The 24,445-nt window shown below is 39.7% G+C and overlaps 1 protein-coding gene across 1 annotated transcript in view; it reads right to left on the minus strand.

Moving 5' to 3' along the window:
* Window positions 1-24,445, minus strand: part of HTT (huntingtin) — a gene marked incomplete in the record, with an annotated part of 1,068,170 nt that overhangs the window by 878,775 nt on the left and 164,950 nt on the right. The window contains 2 exon segments of the mRNA XM_053704193.1: window positions 10,940-10,987; window positions 24,121-24,325. Coding sequence (XP_053560168.1) covers window positions 10,940-10,987; window positions 24,121-24,325 — 253 coding nt within the window.

A 24,445-nucleotide genomic window follows, 5' to 3' on the forward strand; every position in this document is an offset into this window, starting at 1 on the left:
TTTCCCTCATTTCAAACACAAAAGTGTAAATCTCCAGTTGTTAAATTTAAAGCTCCAGTATAAATGTTACATATGCCTGCCAAGTATCACTGTCCCTTTAAGACTGCCTTCCCAGCTACTGACAATCATACTGTTTGGATATCTGCATTTAACTTACCTGCCTAATTAATTAATCATTCATGCACCCGATTTCCTCAGCCTCTTTTTAAACCATCTCAGGCCTAACATGCTTTTGTTCTAGAACAACAGAGGTCTGTGACTGCTCCAGCAAGGATTTTACCAGCATATTCAAACTACAGCATTTCCTTTTAGCTATGCTTAAAATCATCTAAATCGCAAGTATCCATATAAATCCATTTTGTTTCCTGGACACTGCTACTTAAACTCTGAATTTATTCTAAATTACAAGTATGCATTTGGTTATACTCACTCTCTAATTCCAACAGCATCTTACTCAAAACTTTATAACTATTATCTGCTACAAGTTGTCATAGCTGAAATATCCTCATCCAATTATGCTAATATATTCAGAACTCTGCATCTATGTGTTCAGTTAAACAACTTTCCTGTGATTCTCCAATATATGCACAAACAGTATTTAATGCCTTAAACTTGCAACTTGTCTATCACCAGTGCTGCTCTGCTTATTACTGACATATAGATCTATATAATATTATGTACTTTGAACCTGCAACAAACCTTAGTTTGCATCTATGAGTCAAACTTCTACCAGTTTACTCTGAAGCCTGAACATCTTACATTGCTATATTTTTCACTCATGAATCCTGCCGCAACTCCTATTAACTATAAGTCACAGTATCAATTTATGTTTCCATTGAAACCAGAATATATTGTATACATATCTTTCACTCTCCATGAATTCTACAATAACTTCTTGCAACTATTCCTCACAGAATATCATCTATCCACATCCAGGATAATCTTCCCCGGGTCAGAGGTCAGTGTCTCCAATTCCTTACCACTGCCCCGAGAGTCTGTGTCCTGAGCACATATATACACCGGAACATGACAATAAAGCAATGCCACCCTTTTTCAGTTAGGGATTAATCTATGATTTTTCAGTCTATTATCGAAAATGCGTTGTTGTTGTTATTATTATTATAATTATACTTTATTTATAAAGCACCAACATATTCCGAAGCGCTGTCCATGGGTACAATTCACTTATATAAAACAATGATATAAAACTTGTAAGAGACAAGACAAAATTTTACAAATGCATAGGAGGAGGAATTAAGGGCCCTATTCCTGTGGGAACTCACAATCTTAGTATCCCTTGAGAATAAACCTACGTAGGCTCAGCAGCCACAATTCACTACTGGGAGCCAACTGAACACATGTGAGCCAATGCTGCTCCTCAGCCTATCTAGAAATACTTTTCAACAAAAGATGCTAACAGAACACAGCACACATATATATATATATATATATATATATATATATATATATATATATATATATATATATATATACATACCGGTATATATATATATATATATACACACACACACATATATATATATATATATATAATGCAAAGTTGTTTATAATTGCATCTTCCACATGAGTTTTAATTTTGACTTTACAGCATAGCTCCCCTATGAATCAATACTGCCCCTTTAAGAGAATTTCATGGAAAATAGTCAACATATGCTTGCCATATATTTCAAATAAATATTTTAATGTAAATATGCAAACTAATCTAAAAAAATGTAATCAATAATAAGTGTTATCCTAAAATATATAAACTTCATAGGATTATAAAGAAATTTAAATATATGAAAAATGTGAGATAACTGATGTAAAAACGCAAATCTTTTCTAAACTTGTTTAAAAAAAAAATCACGCCATCTTACACTGTTGTATTTATAAAAAACTAAAGTTTGATCACAGTACATAACAATGCTACACTATTTTACAATGTTTTATTCCAGTACAAAACAAGTTAACCAAACCTTCTCCCAGAAGTGCTGTCTAAATGCTACTTCACAACAATGAAACAAAAACACATCACATTGGTTGCTGTCAGTCTCTAAATAAAAATGTTTAAAATCAGAAAACATGATTTCAGAACTTTGAACCTCCTTTAAGTAAGAATAAAAAACTAAATTTATGCTTACCTGATAAATTTCTTTCTCTTGTGGTGTATCCAGTCCACGGGATCATCCATAACTTGTGGGATATTCTCCTTCCCAACAGGAAGATGCAAAGAGGACACCCACAGCAGAGCTGTCTATATAGCTCCTCCCCTAACCCCCACCCCCAGTCATTCGACAGAAGGGAAGTAAGAAAAAGGAGAAACTATGGGGTGCAGTGGTGACTGTAGTTGTAAAAAATAAAAACTCCTGACTTAAAAATGACAGGGCGGGCCGTGGACTGGATACACCACAAGAGAAAGAAATTTATCAGGTAAGCATAAATTTTTTTTTCTCTTGTAAGGTGTATCCAGTCCACGGATTCATCCATTACTTGTGGGATACCAATACCAAAGCTTTAGGACACGGATGAAGGGAGGGACAAGGCAGGAATCTAAACAGAAGGCACCACTGCCTGTAAGACCTTTCTCCCAAAAATAGCCTCCGAGGAAGCAAAAGTATCAAATTTGTAGAATTTAGAAAAAGTATGAAGCGAAGACCAAGTTGCCGCCTTGCAAATCTGTTCAACAGAAGCCTCATTTTTAAATGCCCATGTGGAAGCTACCGCTCTAGTAGAGTGAGCTGTAATCCTCTCAGGAGGCTGCTTGCCAGCAGTCTCATAAGCTAACCGGATCATGCTTCTCAGCCAAAAAGAAAGAGAAGTTGCCGAAGCCTTGAGACCTCTCCTCTTTCCAGAGTAGACAAACAAGGCAGATGTTTGACGAAAATCCTTAGTTGCTTGTAAGTAGAACTTTAAAGCACGAACCACATCCAGATTGTGCAACAACCGTTCCTTCTTAGAAGAAGGATTCGGACACAGAGAAGGAAAAACAATTTCCTGATTAATATTTCTATTGGAAACAACCTTAGGAAGAAAACCGGGCTTAGTACATAACACCACCTTATCCGCATGGAAAATCAGATATGGTGAATCACACTGCAGAGCAGATAACTCTGAAACTCTTCGAGCTGAAGAGATAGCAGCAAGAAACAAAACTTTCCAAGATAAAAGTTTAATATCTAATGAATGCATAGGTTCAAACGGAACCCCTTGAAGAACTTTAAGAACTAAATTTAAACTCCATGGCGGAGCAACTGGTTTAAATACCGGCTTGATTCTGACCAAAGCCTGACAAAACTCCCGAACGTCTGGAACATCTGCCAGACGCTTGTGAAAAAGAATAGACAGAGCAGATATCTGTCCTTTTAAGGAACTAGCTGACGATCCTTTTTCCAATCCTTCTTGGAGAAAAGATAGAATCCTAGGGATCTTGACCCTACTCCATGAGAAACCCTTGGAATCACACCAATTAAGATATTTACACCATATCTTGTGATAGATCTTCCTGGTGACAGGCTTCCTAGCCTGAATCAAGGTATCAATAACAGACTCAGAAAAACCACGCTTTGATAAGATCAAGTGTTCAATCTCCACGCAGTCAGGCGTAGAGAAGTTAGATTTGAGTGTTTGAATGGACCCTGGATTAGAAGGTCCTGCCTCAATGGCAGAGGCCATGGTGGGCAGGATGACATGTCCACCAGATCTGCATACCAAGTCCTGCGAGGCCACGCAGGAGCAATTAAAATCACCAAAGCTTTCTCCTACTTAATTCTGGCAATCAGACGCGGGAGAAGAGGAAACGGTGGAAACAATAAGCCAGGCTGAAGGACCAGGGCGCTGCTAGGGCATCTACTAGTGCTGCCCGAGGATCCCTTGACCTGGACCCGTAACAAGGAAGCTTAGCATTCTGACGGGACGCCATCAGATCCAGCTCCGGTCTGCCCCATAGATTAACCAGTTGGGCAAATACCTCCGGGTGAAGCTCCCATTCCCCCGGGTGAAAAGTCTGCCGACTTAGAAAATCCGCCTCCCAGTTCTCTACTCCTGGGATATGGATAGCGGAGAGATGGCAAGAGTGAGCCTCTGCCCATAGAATTATCTTGGAAACCTCCATCATTGCCAGCGGACTCCTTGTTCCCCCCTGATGGTTGATATAGGCTACAGTTGTGATGTTGTCCGACTGAAATCTGATGAACCTGACCACAGCCAGTTGAGGCCATGCCTGAAGAGCATTGAATATCGCTCTTAATTCCAGAATGTTTATCGGGAGGAGGGCTTCCTCCTGAGACCACGAACCCTGAGCTTTCAGGGAGTTCCAGACCGCGCCCCAGCCCAGAAGGCTGGCATGTTGTCACTATAGTCCACTCTGGCCTGCGGAAACTCATACCCCTGGACAGATGGACCCGAGATAACCACCAGAGAAGAGAATCCCTGGTCTCTTGATCCAGATTTAGCAGAGGAGACACATCTGTGTAGTCCCCATTCCACTGATTGAGCATGCAAAGTTGCAGAGGTCTGAAATGTAGGCGGGCAAACGGAACTATGTCCATTGCCGCTACCATTAGGCCGATTACTTCCATACACTGAGCCACTGACGGCCGAGAAATGGAATGAAGAATCCGGCAGGAAGTTAGCAGCTTTGATATCCTTTCATTTCTACCGAATCTATCAGAGTCCCTAGGAAGGAAACTCTTGTGAGAGGGGAGAGAGAACTCTTTTCTACGTTCACCTTCCACCCGTGAGACCTCAGAAAGGCCAGAACAATGTCCCTATGGGACTTGGCAATTTGAAGCGTCAACGCCTGGATCAAGATGTCATCTAGGTAAGGAGCCACTGCTATGCCCCGCGGCCTTAGGACCGCCAGTAGGGACCCTAGAACCTTTGTAAAGATTCTTGGCGCCGTGGCTAATCCGAAGGGAAGAGCCACAAACTGGTAATACCTGTCTAGGAAGGCGAACCTGGGGAACTGATGAGGATTCCTGTGAATCGGAATGTGCAGATAAGCATCCTTTAAATCCACGGTAGTCATATATTGACCCTCCTGGATCATAGGAAGAATGGTTCAGATTGTCTCCATCTTGAAGGATGGGACCCTGAGGAATTTGTTTAGGATCTTGAGATCCAAGATTGGTCTGAAAGTTCCGGCTTTTTTGGGAACTATAAATAGATTTGAATAGAAACCCTGCCCCTGTTCCTCCCTTGGAACTGGGTGGATTACTCCCATAACCAGTAGGTCTTGGACGCAATGTAAGAATGCCTCTCTCTTTATCTGGTTTGCAGATAATTGAGAGAGATGGAATCTCCCCTTTGGTGAGGAACCTTTGCATTCGAGAAGATATCCCAGGGAAACAATCTCCACTGCCCAAGGATCCTGAACGTCTCTTACCAAAGCCTGGGCGAAGAGAGAAAGTCTGCCCCATACTAGATCCGTTCCCGGATCAGGGGCTACTCCTTCATGCTGTTTTAGAGACAGTAGCTGGCTTTTTAGCCTGTTTCCCCTTGTTCCAAGCCTGGTTAGGTCTCCAGACTGGCTTGGACTGGGCAAAATTTTCCTCTTGTTTTGTACTAAGGGAAGCGGAAGCCGCGCCACTTCTTAAGTTTCGAAAGGAGCGAAAATTAGTCTGTCTGGTCCTTAACTTATTAGACTTATCCTGGGGAAGGGCGTGACCTTTTCCCCCAGTAATATCAGAAATGATCTCCTTCAGACCAGGCCCGAATAGGGTCTTTCCTTTGAAGGGGATATTAAGAAGCTTAGACTTTGAAGAAACATCTGCTGACCAGGACTTAAGCCATAGCGCCCTACGCGCCATGATGGCAAAACCTGAATTTTTAGCCGCAAGTTTGGTTAACTGAAACACGGCGTCTGAAATAAAGGAATTAGCAAGTTTAAGAGCTTTAATCCTGTCTAAAATCTCATCCCACTGAGTCTCCACTTGTAGAGCCTCTTCAAGAGACACGAACCAAAAGGCTGCTGCAGCCGTAACTGGAGCAATGCATGCAAGAGGTTGGAGAAGAAAACCTTGATGTAAGAAAATTTTCTTTAGGAGACCCTCAAATTTTTTATCCATAGGATCTTTGAAAGCACAACTGTCCTCAATCGGAATAGTTGTACGCTTAGCTAAAGTAGAAATAGCTCCCTCCACCTTGGGGACTGTTTGCCACGAGTCCCGCATGGCGTCAGCTATGGGGAACATCTTTTTAAACACAGGAGGGGGAGAGAACGGAATACCTGGTCTATCCCATTCCTTAGTTATAATTTCCGAAAACCTTTTAGGGACTGGGAAAACATCAGTGTAAACAGGCACTGCAAAGTATTTGTCCATTTTACACAATTTCTCTGGTACCACAATGGGGTCACAATCATCCAGAGTCGTTAAGACCTCCCTAAGCAATAAACGGAGGTGTTCAAGCTTAAATTTAAATGTTGACATGTCAGAGTCGGGCTGAAGTAATAACTTCCCTGAATCTGAAAGATCACCCTCAGATATCAAATCTCTTGCGCCAACTTCGGAACATTGTGAGGGCATAACGGACATATCTACTAAACCGTCAGAAAGCTCTGTATTTGTTCTAGCCTTGTAACCCTGGCAGTTTAGACAACACCTCGGTGAGAGTAGAACTCATAACTGTCTCGTAAGGTAAAAGAATTAGACGCGCTAGACGCATCTGCCGTCATTTGTGCGGGTATAACAGGTTCTGACCCATGGGGAGAGCTAGACGGCATAATCTCCCTTCTTACAGTCTGAGAATCCTCTGGTGATATATTTTTTAAAGCCACAATATGGTCTTTGTAACTTATAGATAGTTCAGTACAAGTGGTACACATTCTAAGAGGGGGTTCCACAATGGCATCTAAACATATTGAACAGGTAGATTCTTCTACGTCAGACATGTTTAACAGACAAGCAAAGACACAAGCAAGCTTGGAAAACACTTTATTAAAGCAAAAAACAGCAATTTCCTCAAAACGGTACTGTACCTTTAAGAGAAAAAAGTAGCACTTAAACTGCAAAACAGTGAAAAAAAGTAGTAAACGATTCGAAATTTTTACAGTGTGTATAGGAAACCAAGGTAATATTGCACCCACTTGCAAATGGACAATTAACCCTTTGGCCCCCAAACCGGATTGAAAAAACTTCTACCACCGGTATAAAACCGCTAAACACCTCACCACAGCTCTGCTGTGGTGCCTACCTGCCCTTAAGTACGAACAGAAATTGAAGAAACCCTCTTTAGTGGTCCTCAGACACAGCAGGAATCTTCTAGAGAAGCTTGATGTCTTGGAATGAAAGCAAGTGCGCAACTGAGGCGCGAAAATAGGCCCCTCCCACCACACTCGATGTCAGAGGGGCCTTAAAGAAACACTCCTAGGAGTTTGTGAAAAAAGCCATGTGGAAAATCAACCCGAAAAACAAGTTTAAACACTCACAAAAAAACGATCTGCATATGTAAAAGGCAAACGTTTTTAACACCTAATCACCAGATAACAAATAAAATGAGTATTACCCAACCTTGCAAGCTGATCCCAGTCGTTATTAAATCACTGCATCTAGCTTACCACATTTCCAAAAAGGCTCTGTCAGCATTTTCTAGAACTTATCTCTCTAGAAACAATTATACTGAACATACCTCAAAGCAGGCAAACTGCAGGCCGTTCCCCCAGCTGAAGTTTTCCCATACTCTTCAGTTATGTGTGAGAACAGCAATGGACCTTAGTTACAATCTGCTAAGATCATCATCCTCCAGGCAGAATTATTCTTCTAATTTCTGCCTGAGAGCAAACAGTACAACGCCGGTACCGTTTAAAATAACAAACTCTTGATTGAAGATGAAAAACTACACTAAATCACCACATATCTCTTTATACTTCCACTTGTTGAGAGCTTGCAAAGAGCTCACTGGGGGTGGGGGTTAGGAGAGGAGCTATATAGACATCTCTGCTGTGGGTGTCCTCTTTGCAACTTCCGGTTGGGAAGGAGAATATCCCACAAGTAATAGATGAACCCGTGGACTGGATACATCTTACAAGAGAAATATATTTTCATGGGACTTCTCGTAGTAGTGGATGGTTTCATAAGCTTGGCGTTTACACGTAAAATTCCTGAAACCCTATTATCATCTGTACAATCATGTAATAGAACTAAACCCATGATCTGCACTTGCTCCTTGTAATTTGTTGGATTTAATATTTCCTATTTTTATCCCATAATCAAGACTCAATCCTAGCCGGGACTTAAGTAAGTATACAAATAGAATGGAGGCAGGTTTGAAATTGTTTTGGAGCATAGCGAGAGAGTAACACGTTCATCTCCTTAGCTGACATTTCTGGCTAAGTCTCAACTAACAACCTTTAAAGGGACAGTCTTGTCCAAAATAAACTTTCATGATTTAAATAGGGCATGTCATTTTAAACAACTTTCAACTTTACTTATATCACCATTTTTGCTTTGTTCTCTTGGTATTCTTAGTTAAAAGCTAAACCTAGGAGGTTCATATGCTAATTTCTTAGACCTTGAAGGCCGCCTCTTATCTAAATGCATTTTGACAGTTTTTCACCACTAGAGGGTGTTAGTTCATGTGTGTCATATATAGATAAAATTGAGCTCATGCACGTGAAGCTCCTAGGAGTCAGCACTGATTGGCTAAAATGCAAGTCTGTCAAAAGAACTGAAATAAGGGGACAGTTAGCAGAGGCTTAAATAATTACAGAGGTAAAAAAAGTATTAAAGGGACAGTCAAGTCCAAAAAAAACTTTCATGATTCAAATAGGGCATGTATTTTTAAACAACTTTCCAATTTACTTTTATCACCAATTTTGCTTTGTTCTCTCTGTATTCTTAGTTTAAAGCTAAACTTAGGATGTTCATATGATATTTTTTTAGACCTTGAAGGCCGCCTCTAATCTAAATGCATTTTGACAGTTTTTTACCACTAGAGGGCATTAGTTCATGTGTTTCATAGAGAACTTTGAGATCATGCACATGAATTTACCAAGGAGTGAGCACTGATTGGCTTAATTGCAAGACTGTCAAAAGAACTGAAATAAAGGGGCATTTTGTAGAGGCTTAGATACCAGGTAATTAAAGAGGTAAAACGTTTATTATTATAACTGTTTGTTCAGCAAAACTGGGGAATGGGTAATTAAGGGATTATCTATCTTTTAAAACAACAAAAATTCTGCTGTTGACTGTCCATTTAATATAACCGTGTTGGTTATGCAAAACTTGGGACCGTTAATAAAGGGATTATCTATCTTTTAAAACAATAACAATTCTGGTGTAGACTGTCCCTTTAACAAAATACATGTCCTCCAATGCAATACTATATTTTTAAAAGTCTTTGTAACAATTCTGCTTCTCCTGCTCAGCTTTATATCAATACCTTTCCTGACTGGGACATAGACTACAATAAAGTCACTTTCAGGGATAACTGCAATTTGCCCCAGCATGAAAGGGAACAGGAAGGCTCAGCAACTGTGCAAGAGCAGCTGAAGGAGTGAAACCTGGTGTGTGTGATGTCAGCTTTGTACCAGCAATGATAATTAATTTTGTAATATAAATGCATTAGCAAAAATGCTTCTAATAAAAGCTATAGCTGTTTTAAAAGTGTATTTAAGTATGCACCGTGCACCAGCATTTTAAACACAGCACTTGCTCAGAGAGCCTAAGGTGCTTGTATCATCTGGTAATGACTCAATTTGTTGATACAAACCCCACTGATGATCTGCGCATCTGCATTGTTTAAAATGTGGGTGCAGTGACAATATCTAGCTATGCATCACATGCACGTGCAGAGAACAATGTTAACACTAAAACAGTTATAACTCTTAATAGAAGCATTGTTGCCTGTACATGTATATTGTAAATATGTTTCTATTCAAATATGTAATCTATGTACATTTTAAAGTTTGACTGCAATGTCCCTTTAAAAATAGAACTTTCCAGTGTGAAGCTCAATCCTGGAAAATCATAGCTGTCTGAACTATATTATCAACTGTCTCACTCCATTCTTATGCCAAGACCAGTATAATCCACTGGCAGAAGGCGTGTGTCAACTACCAAGTTCTAAAAAACTAAAAAAAAATATGTTTGCTTATGTGATGTGTTCAATTCTGTTCAATACCGAAATGCACCCATGTGGTTTCCAATTTTGGCTGGAATATCCCTTTAATGGGACAGTGTACTCATAAGATTGAAATATTCTATTCAATAAACAAAGCACAAAATAAAATGCTTACATTACCACATGAATACAGGTCTTCAAAGTGTATTCATTTTTACCTTGAAATTTCCCTCTCCAGCGTGTATTTCAAATGTTGATACTTTGCATGTACTGTAATATAAAGGCTACCTCCCACTTCATTTTTTGACCATATTTTTTTCATTAGAAAAGGCAGTATTACTAAATGATATTGTCATTTATAAGACACTAGTGCCTATGCATAAAAGGAAAAAGCAAATCAGTTTCTCTGGTTTTACTATTTATAGGTATGTATTTGAGTACAATGAACATTTTAGTTTATTCTATAAACTACTGACAACCTTTCTCCTAAATTCCAAATAAAAGATATTGTCATTTAGAGTATTTAATTGCAGAAAATGACAACTGGTCAATATAGCAAACAGATGCAGTGTTTTCAGTCCTCAAATAATGCAAAGAAAACAGAGAATCTGATCATTTTGCAGTGGTCTCTTATTTTTTCCAGAGCTCATGTTTAAGGCCAAAGACAAATCTGAGAATTAATGTAACAATGTATATTAAATATATTCACATAAAAAATAGCTTTTAAACTAAATTAAACACACTAAAATCATACTAAACCCTGTGTCACCTTTATGTGATGCTGTTAAAAAAAAAGTTAAAAAAAAGTTCAAGAAGTAAAATGGTCATGCAAGAGAGTAAACGTTAAGCAAGAATATGATTAGAAGATTTTAGTAATCACCTTTCTGTTTCCTTGAAAGAATAGGACTGCAGGTAGAACTCCCACCAGCTGAAAATCACAGAGAAAAGAAGAGAGATAGGAAAGAAGGCATGAGACAGGTCAGCAAAAAGAACAAGATTGTATATATAGCATTTACCGCTTTCCCCATAAGCTAAAGAAGACTGGAAATGGACTCCAGCAACAAAAACTCTACATAGAGACCGGACAGAAAACCCTCACTGCCTAAAACAACACCTTTTATATAAGCTCACTCCTCTTCCAAACACTCTAAAATACAGGAAAGCTTAGTAGGTGCTCTGTAAAAGAATTGCGCAAAGATAGGGAACTGGCTATTTTCTGGCTATCTTGGCTCGCCATAAGGTTTCCCAAACAGTAAAATCTTTGGGAGGGCTGCAAACAAAAACTAATCATTCTGAAAAGTCAGGGGTGAAAAATCAGAAATACAGAAAGACCTTTCTTGCACTTACAATTTATAATGTTTCACAAGAGTGTGAATTACACAACGGGTACTTTACAAAAGTATATATAAGAAATGTCTGCTACAGATACTCAAAATGTAGACTTGCCATTGTAGAATGAGTCGTAAGTACCATTGTTATTTATTAAAGGGACACTAAACACAAATTGTAAACTACATGGATTATAAACCTTCATATAAAATAATAATTTTGCAATGAAAACTGCAGCTTTAGTTTGTCAAATTAGTATTTTGTTTTATGTTTATTCTTTTTACTGATTTCCCTGTCCCCCAGAACAAAACAACCCTTGCTAACCAATCACAAACTAATATTCAGATATAGCCTGCACTTTTGTATACCCTAAAGGTGGTTTAGTACTGATTCAACTTGGTTACTATTGCAAAGAATGATTTGTCTATCATGATTGTTGTTGCAATTAAAAGAATCTTAGGGAGGGAGGAAAAAGTAAACAAAAGCTTGCATAAATTGCCTTTAAAGTATAAACCCAAGCCTTCCTGGGTTAGTGAAACAAATTTTTTAGATGTATTTTACAACAAAAGGCTGCAAAATAAATAATGAAGATATATTGCAATATCGTTTGAATTGCAATAATGAAAAAGTTTATGAGTTGTTGAAATGTCAAGTTTGATGGTCCTTTAAGACAAAATAATGCAACAAGCAATCCCTTTCGACAGTTGAGTCTGTTGTCATACAGCATTTACAATGTCACTGTGAAACTACCAGCTGCCTATCAGATTGTCTCTGTGATAGCTTCTTGATATGATTTATTTAAAATCTTGAAATAGATGGATTAACTGAAACTGCACATCCATCAGTAAGGTCATAAATATCATAAGGAATCTTGATAATGGAAGACTAATTCTTCTGAGAAAGCCACCAAAAAAAGATTACAGATTAAAAAGGATACACTTGGGGGCACAAACTAGGAGCTCCAGACTCAAATCGAAAAAAAAGCAGATTAACCAGAAAAAATAGCAAATAACCTTCCTTACAGATTTTCAATGAATGTACGGTAATTATTTTACATTGAAGGACACCTTTTTTCCATTGCTTACATCTACACTGGTGCACTAGACTGGGCCATTGGAGACTGCAGCCGTGACATGTCTTGTGGCCTCTAACACCCCCCCAGGTTAGCCGGGTAGAATAGCTAATAAGCTGCTAAATTCTAAACTGGAGCTCCTTAATTGTACTTTTTAAGCATATTCAGGCAAACAAAATCAGCATACTACGACAGTGGTCTATAGTAGCTTATGAAGAGTGTCAGGCTTAATCATCGTTATGGAGGTGATAGATGCATTGGAGAGAAATGTTCAGATAGTGGACCATCATTTCCAAAGTCTTGAGCAGAGTTTCACAGCATTATTAACCATTGCAATTAAGGCTTCAGACTTTGACAAACCACAAGATTCTGAGGTGATGGAATCCAATGAAGCCCTTCCCAGAGAGCAGAACAGAATGATATCTACAATGGGGATTGAACACCCTACAGTAAAGTCCCTTCCACCACCTGTCACAGAGAGTTTAGCTACTACACTGCAACTTAAGCCTAAAATACGCTATCAGGAACTTCTGAGATTAACACTTGGAATCGCCATTAGGATTCAGCACTACGAAGTATTACAGGAGGCACATTCGACCGGAGATCAGTAGCTGTTCTCTCTTGGAAGCTATCTATTAAGGAGACTCTCATCCAGTCTATCCCTCTATGTTGCGGGATATGCCTGCTGTGGGAGTGAGGTCCTGCAGGTCTAAGCTCTGCAAAAGTGTCACTAGGACCTTTAAAGGGACATTAAACCCCCCAAAAAATATTTCATGATTCAGACAGAGAATACAATTTTAAACAACATTCCAATTTACTTCTATTATCTAATTTGATTCATTCTTTCGATATCCTTTGTTAAAGAAATAACAATGTACATGGGTGAGCCAATCACGAGGCATCTATGTGCAGCCACCAATTAGCAGCTTCTGATCCTATCTAGATATGCTTTTCAGAAAAGAATATCAAGAGAATGAAGCAAATTAGGTAATAGAAGTAAATTAGAAAGTTGTTTAAAAATGGTATTCTCTATCTGAATCATGAGAGAAAAAATTGTGGGTTTAATGTCCCTTTAAGAATTTTCTTTTAAAAGTGGCAAACCAGCATGGCAGGCAGAAGAAACAAAACAGGAATGAATAGTTTTCAAACAGAGACATTAGAAAAAAATGTTATGCATCAGCATTTGGAATATGTAGGAATGCATGGGATCTATGGCAACCATATATACTTTAGACGGATCACATTAATTAGTGCCATGAAAAACTCTGTATTGAATTTTCATGTGCCCACATACCAGAAAATGTGGGATTCGTGGAGCTTTGAGCAATAATGTAACTAGGAACAAACAGAAATAGAACTTTCATATTAAGTAGCAAAACATCATTAACAGCTGACACTTTAAAAGCCTTAACACAAAATATTAAATCACTTTTCTCTGAAGTGCATTCATAGAAATTGGAAGACTTTAACAAATATAATTTTAAAATGTCCCTTTAAGAAACATGACTGAAATTGTTTTTACTAAGGCATATTATTGGGGGGGGTTTACTTGGGATGGGACATAATTTTATCTTGAGTGCTTAGAAATTAGACTAAATAAAGCCTAGTTTGGGAACTGGTGGTTAACATAAAAATTCTTTATAGACTTTAATAGAGCTAAATGGTTTATTTGCAGTTTCCACAATTTACCACATTAATGGAAACTAGGCCTAAGTCGCCCAAACCACATTAAAAATTTAAAATAAAAGACTCAAACAATAGTTTTGAAGTATCTGTTACGCGGTGTTTTAACTATAAAGCTCTTCTGACTACAACAGCTGTCACTACAAATTAAACATTACATTTAGTGGACACACAGCTCCTTACCATGACAACATATCTATACAAGCTAAGGAAATTGCACATGTATTAAGCATTATACGGCTGCTGTGTTTGTCATACACATAGGGCTCCACATATTAAATGGAAGGGGGACAAGCTTCTCAACTTGAGAAGTTGTCCGCCCGCCATTGCTGCGGGAGTGGACTTGTTCGCTCGCTTGCCAGTATGCATCATTACACACTCTCGCACCTTCACTTGCGTGAGATAAGGGACTGTCAATCACTGAGAGCAAGTGAGCTCTCAGTGATTTCTCTTTGCCACCAGTGTAAGAGGCAGCATTCTAACGCTGCTTCATAGATGGAGCCCATAGTACTCAAACCACATGCATACTCACAGAAAGGAGCCAAGTTTCAGCAAATGATACCAAGAAAACACGGCTAGAACATGTAATTTTACGACTATCGATCCTGCTCTACTGTGTTTAACCCCTGCAAAGCGGATAAACACACAGTAGAAGAGTTGCTCGGACCCTCGGTACACTGCTGGTCCTGTGCAAATACCATTATTGAAAGAAGAAAAGTTGAAACCAAATCAATATTTGGTGTAACAACCCTTTGCTTTCAAAACATCATCAATTCTTCTAAATACACAAGCACAAAGTCAGATATATATATTCAAGAGCATCATTAAACAATTATACCAAACAGGTGCTAATAATCATCAATTTTAAATGTAAGTTGAAACACAATTATTAACTGAAACAGAAATTGCTGTGTAGGAGGAATAAAACTGGGTGAGGAACATCCAAACTCTGCTAACAAGGTGAGATTGCTGAAGACAGTTTAATGTCAAAAGTCATACACCATGTCAAGACTGAGCACCGCAACAAGACACAAGATAGTTATACTGCATCAGAAAGGTCTCTGCCAGGCAGAAACTTCAAGGCAGACGTGCTGCCCAAGCTCTTCTGAAGAAGCACAAAGAAATAGGCAAAGTTGATTACCATAAACGCAGAGTTTGGCCAAGAAAAAACAAAGCAGATGAAAGAAAAAAAATGCTTATCCCTTTGCAATCAGATGTCCAGCAGTGCCATAACCTTAGAATTGGCATAAACCATTGGGGACCCTGGTACACCCAGGTTTCTAACTATCGTCCTATATCATTGCTCCCTGTATTGTCAAAAATCTTAGAAAAATGCATCCATACGCAATTATGCGAGTATTATCAACTTTCTAACTATCTGACCCTGATCAATCAGGTTTTAGACCAAATCACTCCACTACAACTGCCCTCCTAAAAGTTTGCAACGACATCCAAACTGGCATGGAACAAGGAGACCTAACTGGAGCTATTTTCCTTGATTTTGCAAAGGCTTTTGACACAGTGGACCATGACCTACTACTTCTCAAACTAAAAAACTCTGGTATTGCTGATCGCCCGTTAACCTGGTTTAAATCATATGTATCGGATCTATCACAATATGTCTCTGTCTCTAACAGTGACTCCCTCCCTCTCCCAGTCACGTGTGGTGTTCCCCAAGGTTCCATTCTCGGCCCCCTACTATTCACATTATTTATAAATGATTTGCCTAATGTCTGCAAATCCTCAACTGTACACATGTACGCAGACGACACGGTAATCTATGCAAACAAATCTGATCTGCTGCAGCTTGAAGCAGTGCTCCAAGACCAGTTCACAGAAGTAGAGAAGTGGATCTCGAAAAACAAACTCTTCCTAAACACTGACAAAACGGTCACAATGATCTTTGGAACGGGACCTAAAATACAAAAATTACAAAATTCCCATCTTCGCATCAAAACAAAATCCAATTGCACGCTGACCGCAGTCCACTCTTTTAAATACTTAGGTATGTTGTTAGACCCCAATCTATCTTTTGGACTCCACATAGAAAAACTTGCCTCTAAACTTTATCCAAAACTAGGTGCCCTGTACAGAAACAAATCCTGCCTCAGCCCTACAGTAAAGGAAAAGATTGTACAGCAAATGCTGATGCCTATATTGGATTATGGGGACATAGTATATGCACCTGCTCCGCAAACTCACCTTAATAAACTAAATACGTTATATAACTCGTTCTGCCGCTTTGTGCTACAATGTAACTACAGGACCCACCATTGTGACATGCTAAAAGAATTAAACTGGCTGTCGCTGGAATCCAGACGCACCCTCCATCTTTCTTGCCTTGTCTTTAAGAGCCTTTCTGGGAAGCTCCCACCCTACCTGAGCAGAATGCTCTCCCCTGCTATTCCCACCTCCTATAACCTCCGATCCAATAACAGCACATTATTTAGCTTGCCTCAATACAAAAAGAAACCAGCTCGATCCTCCTTTTCCTACAGAGCGCCACAATTATGGAATGACCTCCCTCACACTTAAAAACTTCCCCAAGCCTAAAATCCTTTAAGAGATCCCTCTATACATATCTCAAAACAGAATGCTCCTGTCATGGTTGATTAAATATTTCATACCTGCTCTATGTTAAATGTTTGCATATAATGTGTATTATTATTATTGTTTTTGTATTTTATTGTACCCTATTGTAACAATGCAATGTTTTGTGATCCCAGGACATACTTGAAAACGAGAGAAATCTCAATGTATCCTTCCTGGTAAAATATTTTATAAATAAATAAATAAATATGTCCGGAGAAATAAGTTTAGAAGTGGTCTACAGTGAAGATTTGCAGCTAAAAAGTCATACCTCTGGAAACAAAGCCAAGCAACTTAACTAGCGCTGACGATTGGTGATATAAAGATATAAATTTTGTTTTTATTTATTTTTTTACATAGTGTTCTCCACAGAAAATTTTGCAAGCCGAGTGGCATTATAAATTAGCCAGGTGGGGACAACGTAATAAGACGTTCAGTCATAATTGACTACTAAAATTTTACCCGTTAACTCTATATACGGGAATCCTTTAAGAGGAATATGTAAAATAATCCTTTATTTTGATTTACCTAAATTCCAAAGCCATTTTTCGGATGAGAATGGTAAATTGTAAGCACTAGGACTCAGATGTTTGGAAAAAAAAAATTATAACTTACCCGATAAATTATTTTTTCATGGTGGAGAGTCCAAGACCCATCATATGTAGGATGTGATGGGTCTAGTCCATGTAATCCCACATGTGATGGGTCGTGTACTCTCACCATCGTATGAAAGAAAACATTAATTTCATAATGGTGAGAACCCATCAGCCATCCCATGTGGGATTAAATGGATTGTACTTTAATGCCACATGTGTAAAAAGAGTCAAAGAACCTCTACTCTAACACAATTTGCCCAAAGATCAAGACACTGGATAGGCAGTCTGGTTTGGATAAATTGAAAACACATTTTACACTCTTTCAAAACAAATTGCATCCTACCATGTGAAAACCATCAGCCAATCACAAAATGCATATATGTATATACTGAATACTGTTGCAAAATGCTTACTAAGAGCACATTTAGATAATGAAACCTTTGTTTTCTGTTTTTTTTTTTTAATTGCACGCTTTATCTAAATCATGAAACTTAATTTTTTACTTTAGTGGCCCTTTAATAAAGCTCATTCACACCACGTTTTTAGTGCCACTGGCCAAGTGACAAAATCATGCACAAAAGGATACTGATAAACTAAACAAAATAAGCTGTCAAAATGAAATGGCTGAATTAAGCTAGGTAGTCTATAAAATGATTTACAAATGCAATTTTGACAAACTTAGAACCCTCGGGTATAAAAATAAAAAGAAATTGTCTTCAGAAATGTGATGGGATGCTCTACAGTCCCTTTACCAAAAGTGTCAGTATGAAAGCTACAAGAAACATTTCTAAATGTAATAAATAAATAGCCCATCAGTACAAATTACTAGAACAAGAACAACAGATCAGCATTTGTTGACATATTCACTTACAAACATATTAAATATACGGTTATGTACCTAACTAAGAAAACATAATTTATGCTTACCTGATAAATTCCTTTCTTCTGTAGTGTGATCAGTCCACGGGTCATCATTACTTCTGGGATATTACTCCTCCCCAACAGGAAGTGCAAGAGGATTCACCCAGCAGAGCTGCATATAGCTCCTCCCCTCTACGTCACTCCCAGTCATTCGACCAAGGACCAACGAGAAAGGAAAAGCCAAGGGTGAAGTGGTGACTGGAGTATAAATTAAAAAATATTTACCTGCCTTAAAAACAGGGCGGGCCGTGGACTGATCACACTACAGAAGAAAGGAATTTATCAGGTAAGCATAAATTATGTTTTCTTCTGTTAAGTGTGATCAGTCCACGGGTCATCATTACTTCTGGGATACCAATACCAAAGCAAAAGTACACGGATGACGGGAGGGATAGGCACGCTCTTTATACAGAAGGAACCACTGCCTGAAGAACCTTTCTCCCAAAAATAGCCTCCGATGAAGCAAAAGTGTCAAATTTGTAAAATTTGGAAAAAGTATGAAGCGAAGACCAAGTTGCAGCCTTGCAAATCTGTTCAACAGAGGCCTCATTCTTGAAGGCCCAAGTGGAAGCCACAGCTCTAGTAGAATGAGCTGTAATTCTTTCAGGAGGCTGCTGTCCAGCAGTCTCATAAGCTAAACGAATTATGCTACGAAGCCAAAAAGAAAGAGAGGTAGCGGAAGCTTTTTGACCTCTCCTCTGCCCAGAGTAAATGACAAACAGAGAAGACGTTTGTCGAAATTCCTTAGTTGCCTGTAAGTAAAATTTTAGAGCACGGACTACATCCAGGTTGTGCAGTAGACGTTCCTTCTTTGAAGAAGGATTTGGGCATAAAGAAGGAACAACAATCTCTTGATTGATATTCCTGTTAGTAACTACCTTAGGTAAGAACCCAGGTTTAGTACGCAGGACTACCTTATCCGAATGAAAAATCAAATAAGGAGAATCACAATGTAAGGCTGATAATTCAGAGACTCTTCGAGCCGAGGAAATAGCCATTAAAAATAGAACTTTCCAAGATAACAACTTTATATCAATGGAATGAAGGGGTTAAAACGGAACGCCCTGTAAAACATTAAGAACAAGGTTTAAACTCCATGGTGGAGCAACAGTTTTAAACACAGGCTTAATTCTGGCCAAAGCCTGACAAAAAGCCTGGACGTCAGGAACTTCTGACAGACGTTTGTGTAACAGAATGGACAGAGCTGAGATCTGTCCCTTTAATGAACTAGCAGATAAACCCTTTTCTAAACCTTCTTGTAGAAAAGACAATATCCTAGGAATCCTAACCTTACTCCAAGAGTAACCTTTGGATTCACACCAATATAGGTATTTACGCCATATCTTATGGTAAATCTTTCTGGTAACAGGTTTCCTAGCCTGTATTAAGGTATCAATAACTGACTCAGAAAATCCACGTCTTGATAAAATCAAGCGTTCAATTTCCAAGCAGTCAGCTTCAGAGAAGTTAGATTTTGATGTTTGAAGGGACCCTGTATCAGAAGGTCCTGTTTCAGAGGTAGAGACCAAGGTGGACAGGATGACATGTCCACCAGGTCTGCATACCAAGTCCTGCGTGGCCACGCAGGTGCTATTAGAATCACTGATGCTCTCTCTTGTTTGATTCTGGCAATCAATCGAGGAAGCAACGGGAAGGGTGGAAACACGTAAGCCATCCTGAAGTCCCAAGGTGCTGTCAGAGCATCTATCAGGACTGCTCCTGGATCCCTGGATCTGGACCCGTAACGAGGAAGCTTGGCGTTCTGTCGAGACGCCATGAGATCTATCTCTGGTTTGCCCCAACGTCGAAGTATTTGGGCAAAGACCTCCGGATGAAGTTCCCACTCCCCCGGATGAAAAGTCTGACGACTTAAGAAATCCGCCTCCCAGTTCTCCACTCCCGGGATGTGGATTGCTGACAGGTGGCAAGAGTGAGACTCTGCCCAGCAAATTATCTTTGATACTTCCATCATAGCTAGGGAGCTTCTTGTCCCTCCCTGATGGTTGATGTAAGCTACAGTCGTGATGTTGAACCCCCGAGTTGTCAACTGGGGCCAAGCCAGGAGGGCATTGAGAACTGCTCTCAATTCCAGAATGTTTATTGGCAGGAGACTCTCCTCCTGACTCCATTGTCCCTGAGCCTTCAGAGAATTCCAGACGGCACCCCAACCTAGAAGGCTGGCGTCTGTTGTTACAATTGTCCAGTCTGGTCTGCTGAATGGCATCCCCCTGGACAGATGTGGCCGAGAAAGCCACCATAGAAGAGAATTTCTGGTCTCTTGATCCAGATTCAGAGAAGGGGATAAGTCTGAGTAATCCCCATTCCACTGACTTAGCATGCACAGTTGCAGTGGTCTGTGTTGAATGGAATGAAGGGTGCGGCAAGCACTTTGAAGTCTTGTTAGCCTGTCCTCTGTCAGGTAAATCTTCATTTCTACAGAATCTATAAGAGTCCCCAGGAAGGGAACTCTTGTGAGTGGAACGAGTGAACTTTTCTTTTCGTTCACCTTCCATCCATGTGACCTTAGAAATGCCAGCACTAACTCTGTATGAGACTTGGCAGTTTGAAAGCTTGAAGCTTGTATCAGAATGTCGTCTAGGTATGGAGCTACCGAGATTCCCCGCGGTCTTAGTACCGCCAGAAGAGCACCCAGAACCTTTGTGAAGATTCTTGGAGCTGTAGCCAATCCGAATGGAAGAGCCACAAACTGGTAATGCCTGTCTAGGAAGGCAAACCTTAGGTACCGATAATGATCTTTGTGAATCGGTATGTGAAGGTAAGCATCTTTTAAATCTACAGTGGTCATGTATTGACCCTCTTGGATCATAGGTAAAATTGTCCGAATAGTCTCCATCTTGAACGATGGAACTTTTAGGAATTTGTTTAGGATCTTTAAGTCCAGGATTGGTCTGAAAGTTCCCTCTTTTTTGGGAACCACAAACAGATTTGAGTAAAACCCCTGTCCCTGTTCCGATCGTGGAACTGGATGGATTACTCCCATTAACAAGAGCTCTTGTACGCAGCGTAGAAACGCCTCTTTCTTTGTCTGGATTGTTGACAATCTTGACAGATGAAATCTCTCTCTTGGAGGAGAGTATTTGAAGTCCAGAAGGTATCCCTGAGATATTATCTCTAGCGCCCAGGGATCCTGAACATCTCTTGCCCAAGCCTGGGCGAAGAGAGAAAGTCTGCCCCCCACTAGATCCGATCCCGGATCGGGGGCCCTCAATTCATGCTGTTTTAGGGGCAGCAGCAGGTTTCCTAGTCTGCTTGCCCTTGTTCCAGGACTGGTTAGGTTTCCAGCCTTGTCTGTAGCGAGCAACAGCTCCTTCCTGTTTTGGTGCAGAGGAAGTTGATGCTGCTCCTGCTTTGAAATTACGAAAGGAACGAAAATTAGACTGTCTAGTCTTGGCTTTGGCTTTGTCCTGAGGCAGGGCATGGCCTTTACCTCCAGTAATGTCAGCGATAATCTCTTTCAACCCGGGCCCGAATAAGGTCTGCCCTTTGAAAGGTATATTAAGCAATTTAGACTTAGAAGTAACATCAGCTGACCAGGATTTTAGCCACAGCGCCCTGCGTGCCTGAATGGCGAATCCTGAATACTTCGCCGTAAGTTTAGTAAGATGTACTACGGCCTCCGAAATGAATGAATTAGCTAGTTTAAGGACTCTAAGCCTGTCCGTAATGTCGTCCAGAGTAGCTGAACCAATGTTCTCTTCCAGAGACTCAATCCAGAATGCCGCTGCAGCCGTGATCGGCGCAATGCATGCAAGGGGTTGCAATATAAAACCTTGTTGAACAAACATTTTCTTAAGGTAACCCTCTAACTTTTTATCCATTGGATCTGAAAAAGCACAGCTATCCTCCACCGGGATAGTGGTACGCTTAGCTAAGGTAGAAACTGCTCCCTCCACCTTAGGGACCGTTTGCCATAAGTCCCTTGTGGTGGCGTCTATTGGAAACATTTTTCTAAATATCGGAGGGGGTGAGAACGGCACACCGGGTCTATCCCACTCCTTAGTAACAATTTCAGTAAGTCTCTTAGGTATAGGAAAAACCTCAGTACTCGTCGGTACCGCAAAATATTTATCCAACCTACACATTTTCTCTGGTATTGCAACTGTGTTACAATCATTCAGAGCCGCTAACACCTCCCCTAGTAATACACGGAGGTTTTCCAGTTTAAATTTAAAATTTGAAATATCTGAATCCAGTCTGTTTGGATCAGAACAGTCACCCACAGAATGAAGTTCTCCGTCCTCATGTTCTGCCACCTGTGACGCAGTGTCTGACATGGCCCTAATATTATCAGCGCACTCTGTTCTCACCCCAGAGTGATCACGCTTACCTCTTAGTTCTGGTAATTTAGCCAAAACCTCAGTCATAACAGTAGCCATATCCTGTAATGTGATTTGTAATGGCCGCCCAGATGTACTCGGCGCTACAATATCACGCACCTCCCTCTGAGCGGGAGATGTAGGTACTGACACGTGAGGCGAGTTAGTCGGCATAACTCTCCCCTCGTTGTTTGGTGAAATTTGTTCAATTTGTACAGATTGACTTTTATTTAAAGTAGCATCAATACAGTTAGTACATAAATTTCTATTGGGCTCCACTTTGGCATTGCAACAAATGACACAGGTATCATCCTCTGAATCAGACATGTTTAACACACTAGCAAATAAACTTGCAACTAGGAAATACAATTCAATTAGAATAATATTAAAACGTACTGTGCCTTTAAGAAGCACAGAAGATCTATGACAGTTGAAAATTAATAAATTGAAACAGTTATAGCCTCAATCCTTGTAAACAACACAACTTTAGCAAAGGTTTAATCCCATTAGCAAAGATAACAAATTCTGAAAGCAGGAAACAAATTACAGAATAAACGTTTTTTATCTCAGTCAAACTATAATTCTCACAGCTCTGCTGAGAGAAATTACCTCCCTCAAAATAAGTTTTGAAGACCCCTGAGCTCTGTAGAGATGAACCGGATCATGCAGGGAATACAATGAGTTGCTGACTGAAATATTTGATGCATAGAAAAAGCGCCAAAAAACGGCCCCTCCCCCTCACACACAGCAGTGAGGGAGAACAGAAACTGTCAGAAAAACAGATTAAGCAACTGCCAAGTGGAAAAATAGTGCCCAAACATTTATTCACACAGTACCTCAGCAAATGAAAACGATTTTACATTCCAGCAAAAACGTTAAACATAATCTCTAGTTATTAAACAGCTTTATGTATTTCTTACAGTGTAATTCTAGTGAAGTACCATTCCCCAGAATACTGAAGTGTAAAGTATACATACATGACATTATATCGGTATGGCAGGATTTTCTCATCAATTCCATTGTCAGAAAATAAAAACTGCTACATACCTCTATGCAAATTCATCTGCCCGCTGTCCCCTGATCTGAAGTTTACCTCACTCCTCAGATGGCCGAGAACAGCAATATGATCTTAACTACTCCGGCTAAAATCATAGCAAAACTCTGGTAGATTCTTCTTCAAACTCTGCCAGAGAGGTAATAACACACTCCGGTGCTATTTTAAAATAACAAACTTTTGATTGAAGATATAAAACTAAGTATAATCACCATAGTCCTCTCACACATCCTATCTAGTCGTTGGGTGCAAGAGAATGACTGGGAGTGACGTAGAGGGGAGGAGCTATATGCAGCTCTGCTGGGTGAATCCTCTTGCACTTCCTGTTGGGGAGGAGTAATATCCCAGAAGTAATGATGACCCGTGGACTGATCACACTTAACAGAAGAAATACAATTAATCACAAGAAAATATAACAGTACTATTGAATGCAGAATCCCAAATGACAGTCAATTGAAAACAAATTTAAATAATACTTGCCTATTAATTCCACAATGCTTCCACTGCGACTCCTGGTACATGACTCATCTCTAGAAATGCTGACCTGCTCTATTCCCCCATTTGTGGTCAGTGCATGAAGCAGCTCAAGAGGGGGAGTCCTGAAAATCTGCTGCAGTAACTCTAGAGCACCAGTCACTACGTTATGATCCCGATGTTGGGTGTAATGTAATGTCAGTTCATAAATCTGGAAAAGGAATTAACAGAATAAGTGATTAGGAAATAATCAAAAAGAAAAGCACAACTAAATTTTCCAAAAAAATGTATACATAATTTCTTAAAAATACAGACTACAGCCATTTATGTT

This window comes from Bombina bombina, chromosome 2 (assembly GCF_027579735.1).
Source record: "Bombina bombina isolate aBomBom1 chromosome 2, aBomBom1.pri, whole genome shotgun sequence".
Taxonomy (NCBI): Eukaryota; Metazoa; Chordata; class Amphibia; order Anura; family Bombinatoridae; genus Bombina; species Bombina bombina.